General features: G+C 51.3%; 1 protein-coding gene across 1 annotated transcript; it reads left to right on the forward strand.

Moving 5' to 3' along the window:
• Positions 1-1,709: 1,709 nt before the first annotated feature.
• On the forward strand, positions 1,710-17,608 carry SCYL1 (SCY1 like pseudokinase 1). Its single transcript, XM_053368910.1, has 17 exons — positions 1,710-2,124; positions 3,567-3,707; positions 5,208-5,330; positions 6,070-6,290; positions 7,942-8,032; positions 8,989-9,144; positions 9,462-9,620; positions 10,238-10,345; positions 11,041-11,154; positions 11,360-11,515; positions 12,531-12,719; positions 13,987-14,062; positions 14,209-14,394; positions 14,906-15,039; positions 15,711-15,989; positions 16,837-16,903; positions 17,010-17,608. The coding sequence occupies exons 1-17, from the start codon at positions 2,005-2,007 to the stop codon at positions 17,132-17,134; spliced, it is 2,445 nt and encodes an 814-aa protein (XP_053224885.1). The 5' UTR covers positions 1,710-2,004; the 3' UTR covers positions 17,135-17,608.
• Positions 17,609-18,945: the final 1,337 nt, after the last annotated feature.

Raw genomic sequence — 18,945 nt, forward strand, 5'->3', positions numbered from 1 at the left:
ACTGGAAGGACAGATCCTGAAGCTGAGGCTCCAGTACTTTGGCCACCTCATGAGAAGGGAAGACTCCCTGGACAAGACCCTGATGTTGGGAAAGATGGAGGGCACAAGGAGAAGGGGACGACAGAGGACGAGATGGTTGGACAGTGTTCTTGAAGCTACAAACATGAGTCTGACCAAACTGCGGGAGGCAGTGGAAGACAGAAGTGCCTGGCGTGCTCTGGTCCACGGGGTCACGAAGAGTCGGACACGACTAAACAACAACAAAATGCATTTTAGGCCGGCCAGGTGTATGCTGACCTGCTGACCTATCATGATGTCACAGCTTCACTTGAGAATATTATAGTAATTTAAATACAATAAATGCAAAGATATATAACTTTCCAGTTTAAAACATAACACAACAGTAATGTTTATAACATGATTGGGGGGGAAGGCATGGATAAAGAATTCCTTATAAATTCAGGGGTCACCTGATAAAACTGATGAGCAGTAGATTCAGGACAAGCACAATAATGCATTTTGTTGGTACTATATAGTGTGACAAACTGCGTTATTGGAAATGCTTCATTCTACAGTATTTGGCATGGTTTTATTGTTTATAAGAATAACGAAGCCCATGGAAGTGCCTTCAGCTTAAAGTATGGGCTGGCTTGTTTATAAATTTGTATTATCATTTTATTTTATTTTTTTGACCCATCACTGTCTGATTCCTGTAATAAGGAAAATAGAGAAACCATTAATAACAAAATAGCTGAAATAATAAGAAGCAGATGCTGGACTAGATGGGGCTCTTCCTATATTCTACCCTTTGCATTGGGATGCTCACATCTCCTCAAAGCAAGAAAGAGACTTTGGAGGTCTTGAACTTCTTGCTTTCTTCCCCCTCCAGCAGCTGATATTCTGGCTAATAATAATAATTTATTATTTATACCCCCCCTATATCCTTAGACAAAGTGAGAGGGCTGCCTCAGTTAGCAGCAGCAGCTCCTACACCCTGTTTATCCTGACCTTCTCCACTTCTTTAGCTATCTGCTGCTGTTGGAAGGGCAGAGTTGTGGGTGCCACGTGACCTGTCCTGCACCCCCATAACTAACCAGTGGTCCCGAGGTACAGAGATGACACTCCCCCTTGGGCAACATTGAAGTCAGTTTCAACTACCAACCCAGTTGTTTTGTGGATATGGAGAACTGGAGGGCATCCGAGGAGTGGGGAGAGGAGATGTCAGGGGTCTGGGAGCCCCTTCTCTTTCTTTCTCCACCTGCAGGGGAAACATCTGAGCGGAGAGTCATGGGAAGTGCAACGTGTTGGATACATGAAGCTATCACTCCGGGTGACGCTGCTTCTGAGCATGTGTGGAGCGCGCTTCCAAGGCTGGAGTGGGTGGACGGGCAGCAGTCAGTGTTTGAAACAGGGATTTGGGGTTGATAGGAAATGCTCCCCTCCCCAATCGAGCGGATTCTCTCCCCCACAAAAAAAATTATACCCCAATGAATTGGGTACTGTATATGGGTGGTAAATCCCAATGAATTCAATGGGAGGTTGCAGCGGGTGGACTAGATGACTCTTGGAGTCCCTTCCGACTCTAAAGTTCTATGCTTCCAGGGCCCTCGGGTAAGCGCGTCAAAGAACTCGATGTTGGCGCGTCTCGTGTGAATGCAGCGCGTTCCCCTTTCCCGCCGCAGTACGGGCCGCCGCTTTTTGGCCAGGGGTGCGCCTCCCTCTCCCCATCCTTGCACGTGTGAGTGTAGCGCCGCGAGAAGACCTCGCGTCTCGGAGCCCCTCTCCTCCGCCGCCGGCGCTCTGTGCATGCTCGGGCGCGCCCTCTCTCCAAGCACTTCCGGGGCTGCGAAGAGGATCCGGGGCTAAGCCAGCCTCCCGGCCGGCCGAGGAAAACAGCGCCTGCCTAGCTGGCGGGGCTGGTGACGTCCGCGGAGCCGCCTCCGCTGCTGCTGCCGCCGCTGCCCACCGGGGTCCCCGTCCCCGACCTCCAGCCGGGGAGCCGCCATGTGGTTCTTCTCCCGGGACCCGATCCGGGACTTCCCCTTCGAGGTCGTCTCGCCTCCGGAGGCGCCGCCGCTGCCCTTGCCGGGGGGATCCTGGCTGTTGCACCGCGGCAGGAGGAAGGTCTGTCCGCTCGCCTTTCTCTGTGCGCACGCGCGGGAAGAAGGGGGCGCAGGCTGAAGTCCAACCGGGAGAGAGAGAGAGAGAGATGGGAAAGGGTTTTCTCCCCTCCCCACTTCATTGGAGTTGCCGAACCCATTGCCCCGGGCAGAGCCTCATCTGGGTTGAGGGTGGTGGGGGTGGTGGCAAGTCTTCCCCAGTTCTCCAGTGCATGCAGGGTGGGAGATGCAATGTTGGGGTGCCCTTAAAAAGACGGGAGGCCGCATCTGTGCTGCTGAAATGGAGGAGGGAGCTGGGAGAAGCACCCTTCTCCCACTTTTTGTGAGCTGGAAAAGTGATCTCTTCAGCCCCAGGCGGAGGTCTTCTCTGGGGAGGGCCACAGTGCATAGGAGGCCAAGAATTTCACTTAGTAACTCCAAGCCAGTCTCTGTCTCTTTCCTTCAGCTCAACCTACCTCACAGGGTTGTTGTCAAGCTAAGATATAGCAGCACCCTAAGGACGCGGGTGGCGCTGTGAGTTAAACCACAGAGCCTAGGACTTGCCGATCGAATCCCCATGACGGGGTGAGCTCCTGTTGCTCGGTCCCAGCTCCTGCCAACCTAGCAGTTCGAAAGCATATCAAAGTGCAAGTAGATAAATAGGTACCACTCCGACGGGAAGGTAAACTGTGTTTCCGTGCGCTGCTCCAGTTCACCAGAAGCAGCTTAGTCATGCTGGCCACATGACCCGGAAGCTGTACGCCGGCTCCCTCGGCCAGTAAAGCGAGATGAGCGCCGCAACCCCAAAGTCGGTCACGATGGACCTAATGGTCAGGGGTCCCTTTACCTTTAAGGTGCTATGGCACGCACAAGGGTCATAGGTTCAGCCTCCAGTTAGGAATGTCAGGGAGCTGCTGGTGGGGAAGACTGGGCTAGATGTTTTGACCCAGTCCAAGGCAGTCTGCGCCCTCGCCGCATTCAGGGAATTGTTCTCCTCCGCCAACTTGGGAGCTGCTCCACCCCAGAGGGAGCTGCCGTCACCATTGCTGGTCCGATCCTGCTGCCCCAGGTCCAGTCTTAGAGTGTGAGGTGTCTGCCTCAGGCAAGTGACTTTGGGTGTTGTGAAATGGCTATTTAATTTGTGTTTTTTTCTATTGAAGAACGCGGGGCAAGTTCCTGTATCGCAATATTTACTGTATTTAGCTATGATTCCTGCATGGACCCATTGACCGTTTGGGTCTCTTCCAACTCTGAAATTCTACGGTTCTGCTCTCAGGAGGCCACTTTGGGGGCTTAGTGCCTTGGGTGCTTACAATCATAGGGTCAAGCTTTGGTACTTTGCACCCTGGCTTTGAAGCCTGGGAGGTGGTGGGAAGCCCTGTTCCACTTCAAAAAGCAAAAGGTCTCCTTGCTCCTCAGCAGCTGCAAAGAGAGCTCAACGTCCTTTTCTTTCTTTCTTTCCAACAGGCCACGGGGGAACCAGTGTCTCTGTTTGTGTACGATGTGAAACCCGGCAACGAAGAACAGACTCAGATCGCCAAGGCGGCCTTCAAACACCTCAAAACCCTACGGCACCCCAATATCCTGTCCTACATTGACGGGTTAGAGGTAGTATATTGAGGGGAGTTGCTAAAGGGGTTTTTTTTTGTTTGTGGAGTGCTAGGCAGGCCTAAGACATTTTGGCACCTGAGGTGAGGCCCAAAACGGCATCCCGTCAGCCAGGGAAGGAGTGACTGATCAGGGAAGGTCTCCATCAGGAACAAGGGGGGAACGAACATCTGGGGAACAAGGCTGGGAGCAGACCAGCAGCACCTCCTATTCTCCAAGAGGCTGCTGTCAAGGTTGCGTGGGGTAGGCCTGCTGAGGAGGCGGCAGACCCGACCTCCAAGGTTTCAGGTCCTCCAGAACTCTTCATCGGGCTGGATCGAGGTTTGGGAGCCTGTGAGAGCCCTGCAGATGACACTGGGCCCTCAATTCAAACCTTCCCAGCTTTCTTGCCAGGGCTGATGGGAGTCGTAGTCCATCAGATTGTGGAGGAAGTGGGAAACTGAGGTTGGAGCCACAGAGTTTGCATTTAGCTGCCCTAGTTAAGATGGAATGTGGCCGTGGAAGTTTTGGGCAATAGAATAGACTAGAATAGGATAGAATAGAATCAAAGAAGATTGGATACAAAAACTTATGGGCTATGCAGAAATGGCAAAACTTACCCAGAAAAATAAGAAATCAAGACAACAAACTTTTTATTTATTTATAAAAGATTGGAAATGGTTTATAGAATATGTACAAATACATTGTAAACAGATAAGGACGTTGGCAGGATTATTGTAACAGCCTGCAGTTTCATAAGAGTAAATAATTAAAGTAGATAAAAGAATAAGTTAAGTTAATTTAGAATATGCAGGAAATGATAAATAGAAATGTAACGAACCACAGGAAGAGAAGGAATTAAGTTTTGAAATGTTAAAATGACTGTAAAACTATTGAAATGTATATAACTGAAAATCACAAATAAAATATAAATATAATATAACAATAACAACAACAACAACAATTTTATTATTTATAGCCCGCTCATCTTACCCAGATCTGTCTCCATCTTTATGCAAAACACACAGAGGCTCCTTTGTAGGTATAAAAAGCAGAAATAAAGGGAGGCCAGGCTGCTTGTATATATTTTTTAAAAAGCTAGAAAAACAATTAAGTGATGCCCTATGGGGGAAAAACACATATTGACTCCAGCCACTGAGTTGCTTTCCCCCTTAGATGGCGGAACCTCAGAAGGTGGCCAACTCTCCTTCATTGGAGGTTTTTAAAGAGAGGTTGGGTGGCCACCTTGCCAGGGATTCTTTAGCTGGGATTCCTGTGTTTCAGGGGGTTGGACTAGATGAACCTTGGGGGTTCCCTTCCAACTCTACAGTGCTGTGATTCTGTAACTCGGTTCCAGCAAAAGAAAGTGAGGGTCCTAGTGAGGAGTGTGAAAGGGAGGGGGCTGTGGCTGAGTGGTCCTGTCTGAGAAGCCGCTACATGTGGATGTGTAATAAGGTAGCTTCCTGGGTTCTTAAGGGGGACGTGACTCCTAACATGGTGACGTGTCCTTGGCTTTGGCAGACAGAAAAATGCTTGCACGTGGTGACGGAGCCAGTGATGCCGCTTCCGGCCTACCTGGAGTCCAGAGGTGAAGGGCGAGAGCTGAGCGAGCTGGAGATCTCGTGGGGCCTCCATCAGATTGTGGTGAGATGTGTGGGGTTGTCTTGGGAAAGGACTGCTTGCTGCCCCTGGGCCCAGGACCCTGCATACGGGGAAAACACCTGCTGCTTGGGGCGGGGCTGTGGCCCTCCCCATGTTGCTGGACTACCACTCCCACGCCCCTTACCATCACCCATGTAGACTGGGGTTGATGGGAGGGGTAGTCCAAAAACATCTGGAATTCACTTCCTCCAGAAGCCGTGATGGCCACTCTAGGCCATGTGGGCATCCCATGAAACTGGATGTTGGAGGATTTGGGATGGATAAGAGAAAGTCCTTCTTCCCACAGCACCATGGAACTCACTTCCGCAGGAGGCAGGGATGGCCACCGGCTTGAGTGGCTTGAAAAGGAAGATTGGACAAAATCATGGAGGGGATGACTATCAATGGCTGTGAGCCATGATGGCTGTGTCCTCCACGATCAGAGGCAGCAACGCTTCTAAATACTAATTGCGGGAAATGGCAGGAGGGGAGAGTGCTCTTTTGGTCGAATCCTGCTTGCAGGTTCTCCACAGGCACTCTGAGAACAGGATGCTGGCCTCTTGGCCTGATCCGTCAGGCTCTCCTTACGTTCTCATGGAGGCCACCGGATTGGTGAAGGCTGATGCTTTTGAAGAGTATAATAAAACAAACGAGGCTTTGTGGGAGAGTTGATGGGGAGCAGGGTGGAGATCTCTGTCCTGCTAACCACCTGCTTCCTTCTTGGGGCCGATGGCCTTCCTAGAAAGCCCTCAGCTTCTTGGTCAACGACTGCCACCTCATCCACAACCACGTCTGCCCGGCGGCCATCTTTGTGGACCGTGCCGGCGAGTGGAAGCTGGGCGGTTTGGACTACATGTGCTCAGCTCAGGGGGATGCTGCCGTGCCGAGGAAAGGGGTCCCCGAGCTGGAGAAGTACGACCCTCCAGAGTTAGCAGACAGCAGCAAGAGCGTTGGAGAAAAATGGTGAGCTTGCTTGGCTTCCCCCGCACCCTTTCTTTAAAAAACCAGCCAACCCCCTTCTAGTTTGGTCCAGCCTCTAAAATGCAAGCAGTGGGGTTTCCATTCACCTCTGCCGGTAAGGTGTGGTGGTTAGAATGTTGGACTGGGGAGATCCAGGTTCGAATCCCACTGCTCAGCCCTGAATCTCGCCTGGTGACCTTGTAGCACTCACTGTCTCTTGGCCTGATCTCCCTGGCAGGCTTGTTGTGAGAATAAAATGAGGGAAGAAAGGAAGTGCCTGGTTAAATTTGCTTGTTAAATTTATCAGTCCCCTCATGCCATGAGCCTCTGGGTGACCCCGAGAAGCTTGAGCGGTATATGCATGAAATAAAAAAAATGAAAACAAGGAATGTTCTCCAGATCCCTGCCTCTTAAGAAGACAGCTTTCAGTCAGGGTTGTGGCTCAGTCAAGACCTTAACTATGCAAACCTAAAGTTTTGGTAGGTGCTTGAATTTCCTCCCCCAAAATACGGACTGCCTGTAAGCCCCTGGAGCCAAAACACCCTGCAAGTTTTGAGCAAGCAAATCAAGAGGGAAGCTGAATAAAGGGGTCAACTGCAGGAGCCCTTGGTCTTTGATTATTTTATTGAATTTCTATTCCAAATTTTTCTCCAAAGAGCTCTGGGTGGTGTATGTGGTTCTCCTGCTCCTCCTTTAATCACCACAACAACCCTGTGAGGTTGTGACTGGCCCAAAGTCACACCCAGTGAGCTTTTTTTTTTTTTTTTTGAGAAGCAAAGCAGCTAGTAAGCCTGCTCTTTATTGAACTGTTGCAACAGGGTACTCCCCTCACGTGCAAGAAAGGAGGAGGACCCAGAACCCAGGTGTGCCTGCCCTTATATAGACATTTTAAATTCCCTGCCCTGGAGCTCAAGACCACCCCCACAAACCCCATCATAGAAGGGGTGTAACCCAAGACCACCCCCCCACAAACATCATACCTACATCACAGAAAAGGTTGGTCTACAACAGAAATTTGAATGTTGTTGTTTTTCCTGTCTGCCAGGTTATCTGATAATGCCTTATCTGATTGCCTTTCCTGGTAGTCTGGCCATTCCTTTGAGATGGTGATTACCCAATTCCTGAGACGATGGGAAGGTTCCCTCACCCCCTCCCTCCTTGCAGAGCAAACATTTGGTCAGTTTGGGAGTCAAAATGGCTTCAGGGCGGTCTTCCTGTGCTGCTCCAGGCATGTGGTACCCGGTGAGCTTTCAGGACAAAGTGGGGGATTTGAACCCAGGTCTCTTCCAGGTCCTAGCCAGATACTCTAACCACTACAACATCCTGGCTCTCAGGTGCCTCAGGACTCGCCTGAGCTTGCCATAGCATATCAAGGCAGCTGCCTCACTGGAATCAGAGCATGTTAGGAATATTTGTTTCTCCCTAGACTGTCAGTAAGTTATGGGCATCAGTCAAGACTTTAAAAAAATACAGAATTTCTGTTTTCAGATGGCAAAGTGGGTGGGCTACTTGGAAAGGGATTAGCAGTGGCCAAAATAAGACAGAGGTGCATGGGTGCTCGTGTACCTATATGTCAGTCAGAGCTGTGGGGTTTTTTTTGGGGGGGGAGGCTTTAATCAAACACACTTAACCACCGCTTTCTGTGTCATGACAGGTCAGCCGACATGTGGCGCCTTGGCTGCCTCATCTGGGAGGTCTTCAATGGCCCCCTGCCTCGGCCATCTTCCCTCCGGTCTCTTGGCAAGGTGTGTGTACCTCTCTGTCCTGGAAAAAACAGCAGCCTTGTAGGTTAGCAGGGTGGAGTCACATGCCACTGGAGGGCTGCTGGAGCTGGTGGAACAATCTCAGGCTCCTGAAGACCTTAGGCTTTAGAGGAGCAATGGGGGACCCGTGGCTCTCCCGGTGTTGCTAGAAAAAAAACACCAATCATTAAAAAGCAATTAAGCATTGATAAAATTAAATCTATATCTATCTATCATCTATCTATCTATCTATCTATCTATCTATCTATCTATCTATCTATGTCATCTATCTATCATCTATCTATCATCTATCTATCTGTCTGTCTATCTAAACTATCATCTATCTATCTATATCTATCTATCTCTATCATCTATCTATCTATTTATCTATTTATCTATCATCTATCTAATCTCATCTATATCTATTGATCTATCTATCTATCATCTATCTATCTATCTATCTATCTATATCTATCTGTATCTATCATCTATCTATCATCTATCTATCTAATCTATCATCTATAGCTATCTATCCATCCATCCATCTTATCTATCTATCATCTATCTATCTATCTATCTATCATCTATCTATCTATCTATCTATCTATCTATCTATCTATCTATCTATCATCTATCTATCTCAGATAATTGCAATAAAAACATCACAACACCAGCCCTTTCCTTTAAAATCAGCCAGCCTGTTAGGACAAGAATTCTAACGGGGCAACAATTAGGGAGCCAGTCTGGCTTCTCTAGCAAGGGAGTTCCTAAGGCTGTGAGCGGCCACATTTGACAGGCCTTATCTTCCTAACTGGCTGTAGGACCATAGTAGGAAGGTTGCAAGGGGGGAGTGTGCAGAAGGCCTGGACTGCCCCCCTCTCTCCCAGCTCCTGCGTCTCTTGCCTTTCACGGACGTCATGACTCTTCTCCCTTGCTGCCTCTCCCCCCTTGTCTTCCAGATCCCCAAGTCTTTGGTCCCCCATTATTGCGAGCTGGTGGGTGCCAACCCCAAGCTGCGGCCCAACCCAGCCAAGTTCCTGCAGAACTGCCAGGGGCCGGGGGGCTTCATGGACAACAGCTTTGTGGAGACCAACCTCTTCCTGGAGGAGATCCAGGTGAGTGGGAGGGCGAATCCTGGCTTTTTGCCCTGCAGGGGCAAAGTGCGGGTGTCCTTTGATCTTCTGTTACGACTGAGCCACAGCTCAGTGGTGGAGCGCAGTTAAAAACAGGAATCCGAGGACAGCAGCCTGCAAAGCCTTGACCTGCCCTGGGTAACTACTGCCAGTCAGAGCTGGCCAAAGAGCTGAGCTGGCCTGCTGTTTCCAGAGGGGGAGCAACAGCCCCACTAGTCTCAAGGGGGACACCCAGGGGACACCCAGGCCTCAGCCAGGTCGTGGCTGTGAGCCGGTGACTTCTTTTATCCTCTCCCCAGATTAAGGAGCCCACGGAACGGCAGAAGTTCTTCCAGGAGCTCAGCGCGAACCTGGACTCCTTCCCTGAGGATTTCTGCCGCCACAAGGTCCTCCCGCAACTGCTGACGGCCTTTGAGTTTGGCAGTGCTGGGGCTGTCATCCTCATCCCACTCTTCAAGGTGAGCGGCCCCCTGGACCGGGGACAGGCGCACTCTGTGTGAGCCCAGAGGAAGCGTCCCCTTTGCCCCACCAGGGTGCTCTGTCTTAACACGGACTCCCTCAGTGAAACAGGGAATAGCTGTAGCATCTGAGGAGGCAAGGAAGGGAGAAGGGAGTGTGGCTCCATAGCAGAGCACCTGCTAGGTCTCTGCTCACCTGAGTTTTGGACTACAACTCCCATCACTCCCAGTTTAATCTTGTAGCAGGTAATTATAATAAATATTAATTATAATACTCATAATAATAACAGGGCTATAAATTGCATGTTCATAATTAACAGCCACATCAGGTCTGTTGTTTAAGCACCGGGGGTGCTAATTGCTGTAACACAAACCCACAAGTAAGCCCCATGGAGTTTGATGGGGCTTACTCCGGAATGAGTACGGAATTGCTGCCTTAGCTGACTGATCATAGAATCCTAGATTTATGGAGTTGGTAGGGGCCACCAAAGCGCATCTAGTCCAACCCCAATTGATTCACCAGTTCAAACTGAGGCACGGAACAATACCTTTTTTTTTTAGGTGTCCATGTTACCTAATAGGATATGGGTTTTTGTTTTTTTGCTTTGTCACTGCAGGTGGGGAAATTCTTGAATGCCCAAGAATACCAGCAAAAAATCATTCCTGTCATTGTGAAGATGTTCTCCTCCCCTGACCGGGCAATGAGGATCCGGCTGTTGCAACAGGTGCAGGGAGTGGGGGGTGCACAACAGGCTGCCATGGGGGTGGGGGTGGGGTGGGGGGAGGTGTTGCACCCAGCTTAGGAGGGGTGTTAATCACATTAGAAAAAAAAGCATATGAGCTTGTCATCACCCAGACTCCTGAGCTCAGAGTGTAATGATGCACTCCTAGCCAGGTCTACCTGAATGAAAGTCCTGCTGAGTTCACTGGGATGCTCTCCCAGGTAAGCATGTGTAACAGTGGTTCCCAGTTAGGGCTCCGGGGACCCCTGCGGGTCCACAGAACTCACCCAGGGGCTCTGCAGCCCCATCTCTCGCCTTATCCCTAACTCATTTTTTGTCATTTTTGCATGGTAATATATGTTATGGTCTTTTGCTTTTTAGTATAACTAAAGTCCTTTGCTTATTAGGGGCTACCTTACATTTTGTTCAAAATATTGCTTTGCAGAGGTAACTACCGCAGAGTTATCAAAAATTTCAAAAATAGGGGGTCCATGCCCCATGTTAGGATCCCTTTCCCCCTTCCTTATGAGTTCCAAGTCCTGGATCTGAATCTTCAGCAGGGACGACCTGGGTTTGAAAGCATGTGAGGAAGGGCGTTGTGGGTGGTGGTCTAGGTCCTGAGAAGCGGGCCTCTTTCCCCCAGCAAGTCCTTTGCTGACTACGCTCCCCCCCCCCGCATGTGCCCCTCAATTTGCCAGATGGAGCACTTCATCCAGTACCTGAACGAGCCCACGGTCAACACCCAGATCTTCCCCCATGTGGTCCACGGCTTCCTGGACACCAACCCGGCCATTCGTGAGCAGACGGTGAAGGTGAGGGGCTGTGGGATGTTGAGAGCCAGGATGCGAGAGGCTCTTTAGTTTAACTCGCTTCCACAGGAGGCAATGATGGGCCCCGACTTAGAGGGCTTTAAAAGAGGATCAGACGTACCTCTCTTGGAATAGAGGGCCATCGATGGCTATGAGCCAGGACACGGCTGACCCTTGACTTCTCCTTTTCCTCTCTCCCCGCTGGCAGTCTATGCTGCTGCTGGCTCCCAAGCTGAACGAGAACAACCTCAACGTGGAGCTCATGAAGCACTTTGCCCGCCTGCAGGCCCGGGACGAGCAGGGCCCCATCCGTTGCAACACCACCGTGTGCCTCGGCAAGATCGGGCCCTACCTCAGCGCAAGCGTGAGTGGAGATGCCTCGTGGGTGTGGGAGGGCTTTCTGGAGCAGCAGGCATGGGGAGAGATGCCGATTTCATTATTCGTTTACAGTGGTACCTCGGGTTACATACGCTTCAGGTTATATACGCTTCACGTTACAGACTCCACTAAACCAGAAATAGTGCTTCAGGCAAGAACTTTCCTTCAGGATAAGAACAGAAATCGGGCTCCGGCAGCGCGGCAGCAGCAGGAGGCCCCATTAGCTGAAGTGGTGCTTCAGGTTAAGAACAGTTTCAGGTTAAGTCCGGATGTCCGGAATGAATTAAGTACTTAACCCGAGGTACCACTGTATTGCATTTATATCCCACCTTTCCTCCCAAGGTGGCGCGCTTGGTTCCCCACCATTTATCGTATTTTTCGCTCTATAATACGCACTTTTTCCCTCCTAAAAAGCAAGGGGAAATGTGTGTGCGTCTTATGGAGCGAATGCTGGCTGCGCAGCTATCCCAGAAGCCAGAACAGCAAGAGGGATTGTTGCTTTCGCTGCACAGCGATCCCTCTTGCTGTTCTGGCTTCTGGGATAGCCACACGAAACCTCCTCAGGGCAGCGGGAGGAATGTTCCCCCTGCCCTGAAGAGGCTTTGCGCGGCTATCCTAGAAGCCAGAACAGCAAGAGGGATTGCTGCACAGCGAAAGCAGCAATCCCTCTTGCTGTTCTGGCTTCTGGGATTCAGAATATTTTTTTTATTGTTTTCCTCCTCCAAAAACTAGGTGTATCTTATGGTTTGGTGCGTCTTATAGAGCAAAAAATACGGTAATCTCCCAAACGACAACCCTGCGAGGTAGGTAAGGCTGCGAGGTCACCCTGTGAGCTTCATGGCCAAGTGGGGATTTGAACCCTGGTGTCTTCTAGGGGAGAAGGAAGAAGATGGACGGGTTGTGCTGTGTTGTGATTCCTGCGTCGCAGAGGGTTGGACTAGATGACCCATATGGTCCCTTCTGACTACAGTTCTGTGATTCTATGACCCTTTTATTTGCAGACGAGGCAAAGCGTCCTGATCTCGGCCTTCAGCCGGGCCACCAAGGACCCCTTTGCCCCCTCTCGCGCTGCTGGGGTCCTGGGCTTTGCAGCCACCCACAACTTCTACTCTATGAAAGACTGTGCCTTCAAAATCTTGCCTGTCCTCTGTACGCTGACGGTGGACCCAGAGAAGACCGTCCGGGACCAGGTGAGCTGCGGGACCAGGGAGGAGGGTTGCCAAGTGAAACCCCTTTTGGGGGAGATGGGGTATCCTTGTGCCTCCCTTTGAGGTCCACAGTCTTTTCTGTAGCCCTAAACCCCCACCCCACTGATTTTGCTTTCCCAGATGTCCCTGCCCACCGCCACAATTTGCCACCAAACTATGACTTTCCATGTGCAACTCTCCCCCCCCCCCCCGCACCTCCAGAATTTGTCCACCAGTGATTTTGCATTGCAGGAGGTTGGACTAGATGAGAATTCTGTATGATTCCTGCTTGCCTGGTTCAAGACTCCTGTCTGCAATTCGGGGATATGTTTTACTTATTTTATATCAGAACAGATTGGCATATACTTTATATTGTGCTTAATAATAATATTTTGTGCATTGTGGTTAAAATGCTATTTTAAGCTGACAGTAGAATTGCTCAGTTGCTTATATTATGAATTTAAGAATGGGCTTCATGGAGGAGAAGTCTGCCCGTAGCTACCAGCTATGATGGCTCTTCTCTACTGCGAGAACAGGCTGCTTGGAGTAGGTGGCCCATTGGCCTGATCCTGCAAGCTTTCCTTATGGGGCTCAGGTCCTCTTGGCAGGTTTTCCATGGGCACCTAGTCGGCCACTGTGAGAAAAGGGGCGGATCTATACTCATGGTTCGTAACGTGAAGGAAGGGTGAAGGAATGATTTTCGTAACGTGATAGACACATTCTGTTGTTCTTGTACAGTGGAACCTTGGTTCTCGAACTTAATCCGTTCCAGAAGTCCGTTCGACTCCCAAAACGGTTCGAAAACCAAGGTGTGGCTTCCAGTTGGCTGCAGGAGCTTCCTGCACTCAAGCGGAAGCTGCGTCGGACGTTCGGTTTCTGAAAAACGTTTGCAAACCGGAACACTTACTTCCGGGTTTGTGGCGTTCGGGAGCCGATTTGTTCATCAACTAAGCCGTTCGAGAACCAAGGTACCATTGTAATGTTAATAATGCATTATTAAAATGGGGCACCAGAGGGCGCTGCAAAGCAACCAGGAACCAGCAATAGGGAAACTGCTTTGTAAAGGTAAGGAATGTTTTTAATTTGCCAGTATGCCCTGTGATGTTTTAGAACGATATATCTAATACTGTTCTTATAACGCCTGGCCTCATCCGGCAGGCTCCAATGTCCTTATGCTGTTAGCATATGCTGTGTGTTGCGCGGTGCATTTGAGCCTGACTTCTTCGCTTCCAGGTGGGTGTTTTACAGGTGACCCCTCTTTCTCTCTCAGGCCTTCAAGGCGATGCGGAGCTTCATCACCAAACTGGAAACCGTTTCCGAAGACCCAACTCAGCTCTCTGAGCTTGGTGAGCCACCCTCCGTGATGGCGGGGTGGGTGGAATGGGGACAAGTGTGTGGGGAGGAGGAGGAGGAGGAGGAGGAGCAGCATTTGCCCCTCCCCTCACGTCGAAGCAGATAGCACTGAATTGACCATTCTGCACCCTCCCTGCAGAGAAGGATGTCCAGGCTGCCTCGGCTGGCCCAGGGGCGAGTGCAGCTGCCAGCTGGGCTGGCTGGGCCGTGACGGGGGTCTCATCTCTCACGTCGAAACTGATCCGGACCAACGCTGGGGGGGTGCCAGTGGCTGAGCAGGCGTCTGAGGGGGCCCCTGCCAGCACACCAGAGCCCCCCAAATCAGGTCAGTGGAGGCAGGGAAAGTTAATGGGGGTATCGGCACAGAAGGTGTCTCGTCTCGGGGCAGCAGAGGCTGTGGGGTGTAGTGGTTAGAGTCTTGGACTAGGACTTAGGAGAGACCAGAGTTCAAATCCACACTCACTGGGTGTGGCCTCAGACCAGTCGCTGCCTCTCAGCCTAGCCTACTTATGGGGTTGTTGTTGAGGGAATTAAATGAGGACTGGGACCTGGGACAGACCAGGGTTCAAATCCCCACCCAGACATCATGAAGCTCACTAGGTGACCTTAGCTCAGTCAGTGTCAGCCTACCTCACAGGACTGTTGTGGAGATTAAATGAGGAAGAGGGGAGAACCCTGTTCACCACCTAGAGCCCTTTGGAGAAAAAGGTGGGGTAGAAATGCAAACTAACAAATGAGGCCCGTTCTGTGGGTCTTTATTTGCCACAGCAATTCTGCTAGCCCAGTGCCTTCTTCCACTAGCCAGATACAGATGCTTGGCTACTTCTTTTTTTAAGGAGCGGGCCAACCCTCTGCCCCAGAAGGGGCAGCCCCTGCGTCATCCAGCCATTGGGACCTGGAGGAGGATGTGACAGAGGAGGAGGAAAGTGCAGCAGACCGATGGGATGATGAGGATTGGGGCAGTCTGGAGGTAAGAGGGAGAGAAAGTGGTAGCAGGCAGGGTGGGGAGGGGCACACACCAGGGCGATGGGCTTGCTCGCCTGTCCCTGTGCAGGGCTGTCAGGTGGTGGCATGGGCATTTCTACCTGCCTCTACCCGCAGAGCTCATTTGCCATGGCAACAGCGCTTCTGGGCTCTTCAGCCTTGCACGGGCTCCAGGGCTCAGTTGAGGGAGCCTCCCTTTTATTTTCTTCTCCAAAGAGGCAAGCCAGCCCAGCCGTGATTCCTGCATTGCCCTTAGGGTCCCTTCCTGCTCCACAATTCTATGATTCCATGACGGGAACCAACCTGGGCAGCTAAGAAGGCTGGGGAGAGGGTGGTACATCTGCAGGGGGGCCCCTTCTGCCAGCTGGGGCTCCCCTTCTTTCCACAGGTGGGGGGGCGGGGAAGCTGGAGCCCAGCAGGCATGGCCTTTGGGGCATTGCATAGGAGGAGATATTTGGTGTGGGAAGAAGACAACCCTGGGGTGTGGTATACCCCACTCCCAAACCTCTGGGTTTGGGTGCTTTCTGGCTTCTAAGCTTGCCATGGAAAGACCATTCTTGTCTCAGTGGTCATGTGGACTAGAAACCTCCCCGTTTTAAATGAAAACTCCTATTCCATTTTAACAGCAGGGGTTTGTCCTTGTCGCCTTATTCCCAGACCACCCCCACCGCCGGGAAGGCAGAGACTGACTGGAGTGCCTCTGCCTGGGACCTAGAGCCTTCCTGGAGCCAAAAGAAGACACAGCACCCCACTGCAGATGGGGGTTGGGGCGGCGCCTGTGAGGGGGACTTGGCCCCCGGCCTGGGCCAGAGGTCTATCACAGCCCCGCCAGATGGGACCAAACTGGCCAGTGATTACAACTGGGAGAGCCTTGGCAGCGCAGACAAGCCGGATCCGTTTTCCTCTCTTGTGGAGAAGCCGGCAGCGGACAGACAGGTGCGAGGAGACCCTGCCAGCCTCCTGTCTCAAGAGCTTGCTTTGACTAGGCCAGGCTCCAAGTCACAACTTTGGGGCAAGGGACTTCACTCCGGCACGGGGATAGTGCTTTGCATGCAGAAGGAAATTGGGTTGCCCCAAACCCTAGAGAGCTGCCCATCACCTCAAGGTCCCGGAGTGGGTTGCAACATTTAATCTATTTAGAAAAGTTCAAAACATGCACCCTGCACGGTCAGACTAGGTGGCAGGCACCTCTGGACACCAGAGGCATTTACGCAGAGGTTGGGCAGCTAGCGGTCAAGGATTCCTTAGCTGCAATTCCCACATTGCAGGGTGGTTGGCTAGAGGCCCTTGGGGTCCCTTCCAGTTTGCAGTTCTATGATCTTCCTCTCTTTAGGGGAAGGGCTGGAGCTCAGGGCTTAGAGCACGCAGAAAACCGCTTGCCCAGTTCCCAGTATTATCAGGTAGGGCCTGGGGAAAAGATTCCTGCCAGAGACCCTGGAGGGCCACTGCTGTCAATTGTCAAAGGCGCTGAGTTGTTACAGTACTCCCCATTCCTCTTAAAAGAGCTACAATTCCCAGAGTGGTTTAGTCATCAGCCCCTCTTCCCAGGGAACTCTGGGAATTGTAGTTTTGTGAGGTGGATAGCGGGCATCCTAACAACCTTCATCACCTTTAACAAACTGCAACTCCTAGAATTCTGAGCGGTAAGAGACTGCAGGTATTGTGCAGATGGGGCCTTAGTCTGGCTGGTAACTGTCTAAATATCTTAATGGGTGGCGAAGGAGCTGCAACTTCCAGGGTCTCTTATCCCTATATTCCCCTTGACTCTTTCTCCTCTGTCTAGAGGAACGTGGAGGCGCTGGGCGACTGGGACCTCCAAGACAACTGGGAGGCGCTGGAGTCAGAGCAAGGCAAGTCACCCCTTCCTGCCCCCCTTCCCTTGTAGCTTCCCTGGAGCTGATGGAGAAGCCAGCCTGTGACCCAGACTCAGGGGGGGCTCTCTTTGTGCTTTTTCAGGGCCCAGCAAGGCTGAACTAGCACGGAAAAAGCGAGAGGAGCGGAAGCAGGAGATGGAGGCCCGGCGAGCAGAGCGGAAGGCGGCCAAGGGACCCATGAAGCTGGGGGCCAGGAAGCTGGACTGACACACCCCGTCCCTTTTACTTTTTTATTAGGGGGGTAGCAGGCTGCCGGTGGGGGAGGGCAGAAGAAGGGCTGTTTCTGGCATGTCTCCAAATCTCTTCCTTCCCATAGGTTGGTGTTTTTTTTCTGGGTAGGGGGAGAGGGAGAAGATGCAGAGCCTGGTGGGTTTTTTTTGGGGGGGGGAGTTTGCTACCTCCATCATCGCTTGCCAAGAAGCGTTTCCAGTTCACTGAGTCTTCCCCCTCCAGTGACGGAGACACCTTGAATTCCAAATGCCCTCACCTGGGGGCGGGGAGAAGTTACCCAGTGGGGGGAGACAGTCTCTCTCTCTCTCTCTGTCTCCATAGAGTAGCTATTCTGTACAGCGGCTGGTGTTCCAGCACGGGATGTATGTTTGTATGTGTGTGAAATGTGATTCTTGCCTGTTTCATTGGTTTATGCAGAAGCCGACAAATAAATTAACTCTTTACTGATAATGTAAAAAAGCCTTCCATGCCAGCCGGTTTTGGAAGCTGTGCCGGCAGGGTGAGTGTGCACCTGGGGGACAGCAGAGGCCTGCCTGCGTCTGCTATTAGCCATGATGGCTGTACTGAATGTCGCAGCACAGTGCTACCTCGGGTTAAGAACTTAATTCGTTCTGGAGGTCCGTTCTTAACCTGAAACTGTTCTTAACCTGAAGCACCACTTTAGCTAATGGGGCCTCCTGCTGCTGCTGCGCCACCAGAGCACAATTTCTGTTCTCATCCTGAAGCAAAGTTCTTAACCCGAGGTACTATTTCTGGGTTAGCGGAGTCTGTAACCTGAAGCGTACGTAACCTGAAGTGTATGTAACCTGAGGTACCACTGTACTGCTTCTGAATACCTGTTGCTTGAAAAACAGGAGGGCTCTTTTGCTTAAATCCTTCTTGTGGGTTTCCCACAGGTATCTGGTGGGAAACAGGATGCTGGCCTGATCCAGCAGACTCTTATCATCTCTACTTTTGCAGCTTAAGGGTAGGGGTGGGGTGCCTGGGCTCCCCCAGCGATGGGGAATGCAACTCCCCTCTTCCCCAGCCAGTCATCAGGGTTCATGGAAGTTGGAATCCAAACAATGGCTGGAGGGGACACAGGCAGAGAGTGCCTTTCTCCTCCCCGGAATACAGAAATAGTAAGGGATACACACACACTCACACTCACACACACACACGACTTGTGCACCCGTAAGGGGGATGATCCAAGGGGATGGAGCAACTCACCTGTGAAGAAAGGTTTGCAGCACTGGGGACTTTTGCAATAGAAGTTTATAAAATTATGTATGGCACAGATAAATACGTCCCTGCCCCTCTTGTAATGCTAGAAAATTGTGCCCATCCAGTGAAGCTGGAAGATTCAGGACAGACAAAAGAAAGTGGTCCTGCACATAGCGCATAGTTAAACTCTGGAACTGTGCCTCTCCACGGGAGGCAGGGATGGCAAACTTGGATGGCTTAAAAAAGAGGATTAGACAGGAGGACTTTTGATGGCTCCTAGCCTGTTCTGCCCTGCCTCCACAGTCAGAGGCAGCAATACTTCTGAAGAGCACAGGAGGAGAGGGGGCTGTTGTTTGAATCTTGTTTCCCACGGGCATCTGGTTGGCCATGGTGAGAACAAGATGCTGGCCCAGATTGACTACTGGCCTCATCCAGCAAGCTCTTAAAAGGCTAAGCCAAGCCACAACTTGGCAAGCATCAGCAAGTGGGGAGCGGGGGAGAGACAGCACCCACTTTGCTGCTCCTCATGTTCTTCTGCCCCCCTGCTAATCAGAGGAGAGCCCTGGTTTGACTTCAGAGTCCCT

The sequence above is a fragment of the Podarcis raffonei genome, chromosome 16 (assembly GCF_027172205.1).
Source record: "Podarcis raffonei isolate rPodRaf1 chromosome 16, rPodRaf1.pri, whole genome shotgun sequence".
NCBI lineage: Eukaryota > Metazoa > Chordata > Lepidosauria > Squamata > Lacertidae > Podarcis > Podarcis raffonei.

What these genes read in the sequence shown, in the direction of transcription:
- SCYL1 (XM_053368910.1), top strand. Translation starts at nt 2,005, where the DNA reads ATGTGGTTCTTCTCCCGGGACCCGATCCGGGACTTCCCCTTCGAGGTC. An exon ending in TGCACCGCGGCAGGAGGAAG is followed by an intron (nt 2,125 to 3,566) that starts GTCTGTCCGCTC and finishes TCTTTCCAACAG; the next exon opens with GCCACGGGGGAACCAGTGTC. An exon ending in AGAAGACCGTCCGGGACCAG is followed by an intron (nt 12,720 to 13,986) that starts GTGAGCTGCGGG and finishes TTTCTCTCTCAG; the next exon opens with GCCTTCAAGGCGATGCGGAG.